General features: G+C 33.9%; 1 protein-coding gene across 1 annotated transcript in view; it reads right to left on the bottom strand.

Moving 5' to 3' along the window:
* The window catches only part of LOC106463961 (cytochrome P450 302a1, mitochondrial-like), a gene marked incomplete at its 5' end in the record, with an annotated part of 10,916 nt that extends 1,232 nt beyond the window's left edge, over positions 1-9,684 (bottom strand). The window contains 3 exons of the mRNA XM_013924060.2: positions 2,372-2,575; positions 3,381-3,459; positions 9,515-9,684. Coding sequence (XP_013779514.1) covers positions 2,372-2,575; positions 3,381-3,459; positions 9,515-9,684 — 453 coding nt within the window. The remainder of the gene's footprint in view (positions 1-2,371; positions 2,576-3,380; positions 3,460-9,514) is intronic.
* Between the last annotated feature and the right edge of the window lie 1,898 nt (positions 9,685-11,582).

The following is an 11,582-nucleotide window of genomic DNA, read 5'->3' as shown; positions in this document are numbered from 1 at the left end:
GAAGCAGTCTAAGAAGCAGACCTGTGAAGTTTAGGTACAAGTCAATGTTGAAATTAATGTGTAGAATAAAAACAGCGTAAGAGTATATTGTCATACTAAAGATGTCTTTTAAAGGCCAATCTATCAAAAACTGTAAAGGAACTTAGTATAGATATACAAATACTACACAAGTAGATTAGTGGTGTTAAAAGATGTGATATACGACAAAACGTCCTTACTTTCATAGGGGAAAGATTAGAGCCTGTTAGAACTAAACTCTTTATGGCTGGAGAATTTTATGATGTTATAATAATTACTTTGCTCAGTTTTCAAGCTAGAGTCGAACATTATTCTGAAGACAGCCATGTTAAACTAATCACGTTGACTGTTTTATATCAACTGAACTATTGTGATGACTGGCTTAAAAGTCCCAACATTATCTAGAGAGGGTATTTCAAGAGGTGATTTAGTCGATATCAACTGGTCAAATGTATGAAGAAACAGTGGGAACATAGTGAACAAATCGTCTCTCAAAAACTAGTTCAGAGTATGACTCACAGAAAATGGAATTTTCAACATGAATGCCATATTGCGTGCACGTGAGTGAAATAAACAGGTCAAAAATCTCTAGGATTTAGGTATAATCGTTCCTTATTTTTTACTGTTGATCAAAGGAAGGCACAACTAGCAACACAAGATGCCACAAAGGTTTTGTACGGCTTCTTTTAAACATAATAACGAGACTGGCTGTCACTTTTATAACGCTCACACAGCTGAAAACGTGGGGCACGTTTAGTGGCATCACGTCCCGAAATCTAGACTATTAGTCTGCAGCCCGACACGCTAATCAATAGGTAACGCTCGCTCCCTTTTACAGAAAGGCAACAGATATATAAATAAAGGGAGTATTAAAATACATTAAGATAATGATCACTATGATCCCAGTTTTTCTAAATAGATCTTTTGCTGATGTCAGAAAGCCACGTGGTCTATATTTTACTCTGCTATACTGGACGTCAAGTGGTTACATTCGTCTTAGATAAAAAATTATAAATTTTTCTTCTAATATCATGTTATGTGATGCAAGTCATCTCAGCGACGTATATAGAAAACTGAATAGCCTTCGACCGTTTGTTTCACAGTAACGTGACTTTCGTATCAATATCAGGCAAGTTTTAACATTGCCTATGTAGGTATGGCTCGGATTGTTCATCGAAATGGTATTTTAAATTTCTCCTCAGTAGGTCATCAGAACTTTACAATACTATACAGTGTTTCCTTTTATAACAACATCTATGTAATAACTGAATCACAAGTTCTGGGAATGTCTGTAAATATCATAGCAAAAAGTTTGAATTTCTTGTTCTTCTTTCGTCTGTTTCTTTTTTATTATAACTCGAAACCAAAACAACCAATTTCAAACGGAATATCCATACTACGCTTTTATAAGTAGTAGTAACTAGTAGTAATTTAAAAAATCATAGTTTTAGTATAAACGAGGTAATCATTACCTATTAAATTTAGCTTTCTTACAGATATTTGGTGTTTCTTTACAAAGATTGAGAACAGGATGAAACAGGAATTATCAGCCAATGATAGATAAACAATAAATATTACAGTTGGAACCTCATTATATTTAGAACTTGGTTAAAAATACAACCTTTCTATGTATATTGAAACATTGCATTAAAAAAATAAGCAAATAAGTAAAGAAAAATAAAAAAAGGAAGAAAATGTAAGGATGGTTAATATCAATCCTTCAAAAACAATGCAAACAAGATAGTAGGGATGGAATTTGCATTGTTTGCGTTGCTTTTGAAGGATTGATATTAGCTATCTCTACATTTACTTCCTTTTTGAAAAGTTTTTCTTTACTTGTAAACTGTTATTGATTACTATAGAGAATGTTTGATGTTTCATATGGCGGCGATAAATGAAGCAAAAAGTTTTGTGATGTTACATGCAAGACCTCCATAGGTAATGTCTGAATACATTTGGCGTGAAGCATATTCACATTCAAAAGTTACACTTATTAAATTATGCTACATTAACAAATTTTGTAATTTGATTACTCTTGTCAAGGAGAAATGACATTACACTTATTTAATAGTGAAAAAACAAAACAAAAAAAAACAATGAAAATAATTGTGTCGTATATCTATTATTTTCAAAGTATTACTTAATTCCCATTGAGGGGATAGAATCCAGAAACCTAATGTTATGAACTCTCAAGTTTACTTTTGATCCACCAGGCGGAAAAAATTTATTAAAATTGTCCTATACCGTTATACGTCCAATTTCTTGGGATTATTTTATTAAAGTTGGTTTGATTTTTTCCCTGCGAATTTAAATTTCTAATAAGAAATAATATATCAGTTATTCTCACACAAACCTTTGCTACAAGCACCCAAATTTCTTGCTCGGCTATTCTCCTCCCAACACACATCCTGGGGCCAAATCCAAATGGAATAAATACGAAAGGGTGGGCCTTGTTTTCGGCTTTTTCTTTGAGCCATCGCTCCGGTTTAAATTTTAGAGGTTCTGGGAAGTTTTCCTCCAATCGGCATGCCACCATATTTTGTGCCACAAGCAGAACCTATGGAAAGAGCTTAATAGTTGTAAACCATGACGAATTCTTAATTAGACTAGATCAAAACGTATCGAGCAGAATGATTTAGAAACTAAAATTAGTTCAAGCTCAGTATCAGGAACTATGAAGTGTTGTAATTATTATATTAAGAATATAATCTGGATGAAAAAGAAATGAAAAAACTACAGTAAAATAAACTCAAATACATCCCAGCGATTTCGGAAGGTAACTATTTATAATATCCAAGTCTGATTTTTAACTTTTATTGCATGTTTGCATCGGTGCATTGAAACTTTTTATATTCATGTATTTACATGATATTTAAGAAAACATATTAAACTGCAAATGTTTTAAATTCTATAAAGTGACAGCACATTTGGTTACTTTTCAAAAACAAAATAAATAACACTATATGACGTGATAAAAACATGCGTCTAAAACGTGATAATTTTTTTTTCTAATTCTTGATTTTAAGTACCACCGAAACCTTCAGTAATTATAGTTATATTTCAACTACAAATATATTACTGTGACTTGATTATAAGTAATACCAAAGAAAAGTGTTTTAAGTTTCAAAACTACAGCATATTTTGTTATTTTTCAGAACATATAATCATATAACGTGATAAAAATATACACCTTAAAATTTCTATAACATTTGGATATTAATGCAGTTACATATATCTAATACTGCTGTTGCTTGATCAGAAAAATGTATATGCTATTGATCTGCTACAAATTTTAAGAAACTAATTCCACAAACGACTTCATTTGGAAACAAACAAAATTTGGCTCACAAAACTCATCTTACCCCTGGGGGAACACTGTATCCTGACAGAACTACTTCATGATCCAGTATTCTTACTGTACCTAGTGCAATGGGATTCATCCTAATTCGAAAATATAAGAACTGTAAGTAATATTCATATTTAATATTTTTTAATTCAATGCACTAACTAAACGGTATTTAAGTATGAGATCAATCAATACCCTGAAAGATTTAACACAACATCGTCATTGTAAACATTAAGCTAATGACTGGTTTGTTTGTTGTTAAGCACAGAGAATCATTATGAATTATCTGTGATATGCCCACTGCGGGTTTCGAGACCCGAGTTTTAGCGTTATAAGCCCTCAAACTTGTCATGGAGCCATCAGGGGACAAAACTATTAAACACCTGCTTATGCACAAAATGTTCTGTCTTTGACATATATATAACTCAATATATATGTAAAACACTATAAATAAGAAAAGATGAGTGATGGATGGTTATAAGTAGTACATATATTTTGGTAAGATTAATTACGTAACATAATGAAGAACTATTTCAAGATTACAATCAAAAGCTGGACGTACTTCTCTTAAAGTTTCCTTGTTTGTTTGTAATTATGAACAAAGCTACACAATGGGCTATCTGTGCTCTGCCCACCACGGCTATTGAAACCCGGTTTCTAGCGTTGTAACTCCGCAGACATATCGCTGTACTACTAGGGGGATTCTCTTAAAGGCCAATGACTTTAACGTCAATGAAAAAAAAACTTACTAAAGAACATTCCATTATCACATAAAAAAGAAGGATATAAAATCTAGTTACCATTGTATTCAGTTTGATGCTTAGTTTCTTTGTTTCGGGTATTCGCGCATAGCTATATAAGGGCTATCTGCGCTAGCTGTTCCCAATTTTGAACTGGTAGGTCAGAGGTTAAGTCAGTTAGTCAACAGTAACCACCGCCATATCTTCGACTAGTGTAATTGCCGAAGAGTAGGATTTGACTGTCACTCTCATAACGTATTAGGTCGTCAAGAAATTAATGTCGCGTTTTGGAAAACTTTCATTAACTACCCCCTAAAAAACGTACATCACGTATAATAGTTAAACGAACTGCCTAAACGTCACGTTAGTGTAGCCTATATAATGTGTAAAGTTTAGTATACTCTAATCCCTAAAAGTGATAGCACACGACGAGACACACATTCGACATGTAATGCTATTTGAATACAAGAAGGGAAACAACGTCTCTGTAGCCACAAAGAATATCAAAGAAGCTTATGGAAATGTTTTGAGCGTTCGTAAGTATCAACGATAGTTCAGCAAATTTCGTTCAAGTGACTTTAGCCTTAAAACTGTGATGGCAGGGGCTGACATATTGGAATTGATGCTCTGAAGACGCTTGTTGAGTCTAACCCAAGGCAACACACTCATGAAATGACCCTCAAATTGCACGTCTCTCATGAAACAATACGTAAACATCTAAGGAATACGAAAAAACTCCATAAAGAAGGTGTTTGGGTGCCTCACGAACTCTCCGATAATCATCGTTTCCCAACGCGTGAACGTTACTTCGTCTCTTCTGGCGCGTGAACCCTTTTTGGAGATAATTGTCACTGATGATGAAAAATGGATTCTCTATACGAATATTTAACGCCAAAAACAATGGCTCAGTGCTAGTCAAAAACCACTTCCTACCCAAAAACCTGATGCTTTGTATTTGGTGGGACATCAAACGAGTAATTCATTTCTAACTCCTCAATCCGCAGGGAACTGTCAATGCAGAGATCTATAGTGAGCAACTAGAACCTTTAAATCAAGCCCTTCACTCGTCAATCGGAAAGATGTTCTTCTTCTCCACGACAATGCACATCCACATGTGGCACTTTGACGCAAAACAAGATTATGGAGTTGGGTTGGGAAGTTCTCTCCACCCACCATATTCTCCAGATATGGTACCATCGGATTACCATCTTTTTCGTTCACTGCAACATCCTTTTAATGGGAAACGTGTGCAAATGAAGAAGGTGTTAAAGAGGACATCGACATGTTTATTGCTATAAATCCAAGTGATTTCTTTAACCAGGGCATTAACAACCTGATGTAAGATGGAAAAGCATCATCGATGAGAATGGAGACTATTTCATTTAAATAATGTTTTGTATTGATATATAAGTTGTCAGGGTTTTTTCATCTAAAAAAAGCGGCATTAATTTCTTAACGACCTAATACATACGGTTCCAAAGAGCAATTATGTGACAACGGGACGTGAGTCATAGACATAGGTGCAGGGGGGATCATGGGAGCAATTGCCCCCCAAATTCTGACCAAAACAGTTTTTCAGGCAAAAATCGCCAAAATATTCGGGCAAAAGCTCCGTACATATCTATAACTTTTATATTTGCAAATTGGTTATGCCTTTTCAGAAAATATATGACACACTCGTGACATTTTCACTTGCATCTTTTTAACCCTTCAATGCCTTATGGTTCCGCGTGTAAGTCGTTCAAGCAACTTTAAATTTTATAGTACATCATTTTAAGGTCGATTTTATATTTTCTGGCAAAACTTGCTTGCCCCCCCCCCCCGGTCAAAACCAAGCCCCTACGCCTATGGTCATAGATCCTCGGATTCAAAGTCCGTTACGCTAAACACTAGTCCACGTGTGGCCCATGATGCTTAGAAAAGTATCATAAATTCGGTCCATTGTCATATGTACAAGCAAAATAATAGCGAATTATCGTAGAAAACAAACACAGCATTAAAGAAATGAGACATTGAATTATACAGATGAGTATGTTTCTTTCTTTCTTAGCATTATCGCTTTATTTTATTTCTCCGTTTTAAAATTATTTCTCATATGCTACGAAAAATAAAGCACACAGTTTTAATCATATTATGACAACTTTGGAATTTTTAAGTGAACGGTTTTTTTTCAGTAATTAAGACTTAATGAGAGTCTATGAGAAGATGAACAAGTCTGATTATTGAATCGTATTCTGGGAATGTCTAAGACACACACAAGTGACATGAGAAAAAATTATTCGAATATTCAGTAATATAACGTTATGTTAACATATATCCCGCGGTGAGATAACTGTAAGTCTATGGATTTACAACGCTAAAATCAGGGGCTCAATTCCTCCTCGGTGGATATAGCAGATAGCCTGATGTAGCTTTGCTATAAAATCACGGTGGCTCGACGGTAAGTCCGAGAGCTAAAAATTGGGTATCTCTTCCTATGGTGGAGCAGAGTACAGCTAGACAATTGTGTGCTTAATAAAGACAGAAAAAAATATATAACTTACACATATTCGATATTAAACATGGAAATGCACCGCAATGTGAGAAGTGAGCTCGTTTGTTTTGAAGTTAAGTCCAAAGCTACACAATGGGCTATTTGTACTCTGCCCACCACAGCTATCGAAACCCGGTTTCTAGCGTTGTAAGTCCGCAGACATAAAATTATTCCATTAACACTTTCAAAAAGCATTCAGGAGTTATTGTGTACAAAAATTAAATTAAAACTGCTTATTACCGAGCCATATTTTTATTTTACACGATATGTTTAATAACACAAACCAACAATAAACTAAAACAAGTTTTGCCAAAGTTCAGGAAGCAGTAATATTCAGCACCCATTACAACACCCAGTTATCAACAGCTGAATTCTTACATTTATCTGTAATAACGAACGCTATTACTTTTCCCAATGGAAGTGAAACTGCAGAGTAATATAAGTGTACGAAAATGTTTTGTGGATGAATATTGAGGACAGCTAGTATTTTAACGTCCCTCGGGTTTCAGTTTCCTGACTTTGTGACTTCAATATAGTGACAGCGGTAAGTCTGAAGGCTCACAACGCTTAAAACCGGGCCTCGATACCCGTGGTGGGCACAACGCAGATAGCCCATTGTGTAGCTTTGTGCTCAACTACAAAGGAAAATCAAAATAGTGATATTACATAAAGGATTAAGTGCAAGAACGACTTGCATATACTAACGCAGTGGCTGTCACATTAAATGCGACCGTGATGAAACAGGTGACATATATTGCACTGAAATATAAACGTTTGAGTACTTATGTTAAAACAATTTTGAATAAGCAAATCACGTGATACCTACAGCAGATATAAAACCGTGGTGGAACAGAATGTATCAAAACTAAATTTTGATATTATTTGGAGTTTTGTACGTAGTGATGTCACCGAAACTTGATCGCTTTAAGGAATGGTATGTATCTGCTGTTTATAGTACCATATATCCAGACTCTCCAATAAACAAAAGTTTGTTCATACAGGTATTAAGAATTTCAAGATAGGAAAATTTTGCACTACTAACATTAGAAAACAAAGGAATATGGATTAATCTGGGACACCAAGAACACCCAGAAAAAGCTCCGGGTTATTGTTAAGATGTACAGTCGTGTTGACACAGATTGTAACGCATGCTGTTGCTCCAAAATATTTTTAATATAGCATACTAATCCTCTGTATTTGATTCAAAATAAATTTCTGACCATTTTGTCCCCATGGTTAGGCTTATGTCATAGTTATTTTCATATAGTGTGACAGTTAAATGTTGTCAGTCCACGTAACATAGTATTTCAAAGAAGTTTCTGCGTTTTATTAACGCAACAAAAAGGTATAAATAAAAAAAAACACACATCCCAAGGCAACCTGGAACCAGTCTTTTTATCTGTAAAGGGAAGTTCGAACCTAAAAAAACACTGCCTTCATACCTAAGCCCGGCGTATCTCCTTGTGATCAATAAAGAGTTGAAGTTAACAAAAAGTTACAAGCATCCATCCATATCTAGAAATTAATGACTATTTTTATAAGAAACATGACAAAAAATGGTAATCTGCTCTAGCTGTCCTTAATTTTGAAATGATAGACTAGAAGAAATGCAGCTAGTCACTACCACTCACCACCAACTCTCTATCACCGAATAGTGGGATTGTAATCACATTATAATGCCTCTATAACTGAAAGGGGTGAGCATGTTCTGCGACAAGTTTTGAACCCAGGACTCGCAAATTGCTAGTCAAACACCCTAACCACCTAGCCACGCCAGGCCCCCTATTAGTGATTCTGTCAGTTAATCAAGAAACGTTGACTACGATTTACCTTAACCGTTTTCTTTTTTCACAGAATGTTTGTATAACAGCAATTATGGTGCATGGTAACAGTCCATGATCATGACCATAGAGAGTGAGCATTTATAAGTTGTCTTTATCTCTGAAATTAGATTAGTTTTATATTATCTACTTATTAATTATGCCACGCCGGCTCTGTTATATGTCTAACATTGTGCAGTAGTCTATAAGCATATGGTGTGATAGCTAAAATCAAATAAACAATTTTCATAATGAGTCTTGGTGTGTAAATTTTTTGTTGCATCTGTTTCTACTGGGAGTTTATTCTAATAATGTTGGATTTATTTTACCTCCTCACCTCCACAGAGAAGTGTTAATGAGTCTCATCTTATTAAATGTATAAGTGGAGAAAGAGGTTTCTACTTGAAATTATTACATTCAAGTTGAGTAAATCTACAATGCTCTCGTTTCCATGGCAAGAGTTTGGGTGTGGGGAAAGTTTGAAATGATTACAAGAACTTTATCAGAATAAGCTATGCACTTAGAACTAAACTAAAAATCAAACTGGCAATATAGATAGCTAAATAAATACATATTTTTACTTATAAAGACTAGAATGCATTAACTATATTTTCGGCTGTAATCGCAATAATATCTTATGTGATTCAGCAAGCTTAGGAGATTTAGGTTAGTCTGAAATGCATATATTAGGAAAACAGTGTAAAGCAATCTTTATAATAAAATTATAACGTTAAATAATAAACCAGAATGAAAAGTATTGACACTGGATATACGAAATAGTATAGCCAATACTGTTATGGAAATTAACAATAAATAATATACCTTACCTAAAGAACATGGAATACCTATATTCAAGCTAACGGTGTAAAACAATTTTTATAATAAAAGTATAACGATAAACAATAAACCAAAATAAAAAGTAACGACACTGGATATTCAGTTGTAGTGTAAATTAATTAAAAAATAAATAAAATACGTCACCTAAGAAACATAGAAACATTAACCGTCTGCTTGGACTACTGTTGTAGAAAACAAAACAAAATGGTAAAACATTTACCTTATGCTTTCTTTAACACACGCCTTTAGGTAATGGAGCTGATCTAGTTCTGAAACTGACAATCTCTTGCTAGCATAAGGTAAGACTGATTTAACTTCTTGATAAGCTCGTTCCTGAATATCTGGGTTTTTAGCCAGATGGTAAAGAATAAAGGCCATAGAATAAGACGTCTGGAAATATAAAAATAATGGGTAAATCATCATAAACTCAACCATACCTATGAAACATTAATTATAGCTTTATACCTGACACAATACAAAATAAATAAAAGAATCGTCACTTTAGATAAGCATTTTAGATGTTTAAAAAAGGATTATAGAAAATAAAACTACTACAAAATGTAAAATATTGTTGCAGGCTATGTTCTGATTTACATTTTGTGATCACTGGAAATTAGATTTTTTAGTATTACATAATGATAATGTGACATTTCGATGCTTTGTGTGAAATATGAAGAAAACTAGACTGTATAAAAACACCAGAGTGTGTGAATTAGTTGGTTAATTATTTTAGTTAGCAGCATATTAATCAGTCAGTCAGCTTTAAGTTGAGTCGTAGGAACAAGAGCAAAATATTTAAAGTAACTTATTATTGTAATTTTATTTCATTGGGCAGCTTAACGTGGTGAAAATAATTCGAATTCTATTCCATGTAATGATAACAAATTAGCTAATTTCTTCCTTAACGTTTCTACAGTTCAATCGTATTCTTTTATAGTTTGTATGCCTAAGGTTATAAATGACGGTCAAATAGAAATATCATGCCAATTGTACTACGATTAACAAAACAATCAAGTAACTGAATATGTGGGATAACTAATATTGATTCAAATACTTCACTGAAATTAAATCTTCACTAAATGACTGGGTCTATACAAATTGAAAAAATAACGACACTGATTCAGTGTTTCACTGAATCTCGTATTTATAACCTACTCTCATCTCTTGATAATCCCTCAATTAACTAGATTCTTTGTATCAAGTTTAGAATTTTCCAAGTATTCTAGGTCTACTTTAACGTCATGTGCCCTCTAGTTAAAGACTAAATTGAAAGTTGAAAAAATACCTTACAGCACTCCGCCCCTTCCTGGATTCTGAAGTCCCTTAAACAATCCTAATACAATAACAAAACACTACACTAAACTGCCCATTCAACAAGTCCTTTTGATGGTTTTCTCTTCTGAGGCCCCTAGTATACAGCTGGAATGACTTCTTCTCCCTTTTTGTCACTTGCTGTCTTGTCGCTGAAGAAGTTCTTCTAAGGCAGTGGTTCTCAAACTTTATACAGTCTGAGCGCATTTACAATACTACAGATACTTGCTGGCGCACTGTATACAAAATAGGACTAATATGTTATAATTAAGTTAAATATATAGAAAAATAACGCATTTAATAAAAGCAAACTTAACATACCTCTATGAAGTTTATTCATTCCTGTGTTAATGAGAAACATGAGCTTGATGAGACCTTGCGATTTCTTCAATGTTTGGTCTTATGTTTGAGAGACAAACTCTCATTTCCTCATCAATGCGTTGCAGAGTTCCTCTCTTTTTATACTTAATTGTGGCGAGGGTTGAAAATCCCAGTTCACATAAATATGAGGTGGAAAATTTCAATAAAATGGCCAGCGCTTTTTTAGATATCGACACATGTTCTTCTTTGATAGAAATCCAAAAAGCTTCAAGAGACAATTCTTTGTATTTAATCATCAATCCACGATCAGTGGACACAGCTGCCAGTTCTTCTTTTTCTGTTAGCGTTAAACTAGAATATATTGCAGTTTCTACAAAAGGGTTTCTAATTCAGTCATATTGCGCAGTGTTAATTGATGGAAGATAATAACTCAAATTTTCTTCTAAAATTGATAAATGTTCAACTATCATTGGCAGAATTTCAGTTTTGCAATTATTACTTACCAATGGAAACATTTCGAGACTGCCTTCCATCGCTGTTCTTTTCCAAATCTGTAGCTTTCTCTGAAACGCTTTTATTTTGTCAGTGGATGTGAGGATATTTTCCTCTTTCCCTTGCATGCTAGAGTTCAAAATATTGAGATGCTGAAAAATAGA

The sequence above is a fragment of the Limulus polyphemus genome, unplaced genomic scaffold (assembly GCF_000517525.1).
Source record: "Limulus polyphemus unplaced genomic scaffold, Limulus_polyphemus-2.1.2 Scaffold1530, whole genome shotgun sequence".
Taxonomy (NCBI): domain Eukaryota; kingdom Metazoa; phylum Arthropoda; class Merostomata; order Xiphosura; family Limulidae; genus Limulus; species Limulus polyphemus.
Note: the sequence above shows the minus strand (reverse complement) of the source record. Positions and strands in the feature narration are given on the sequence as shown.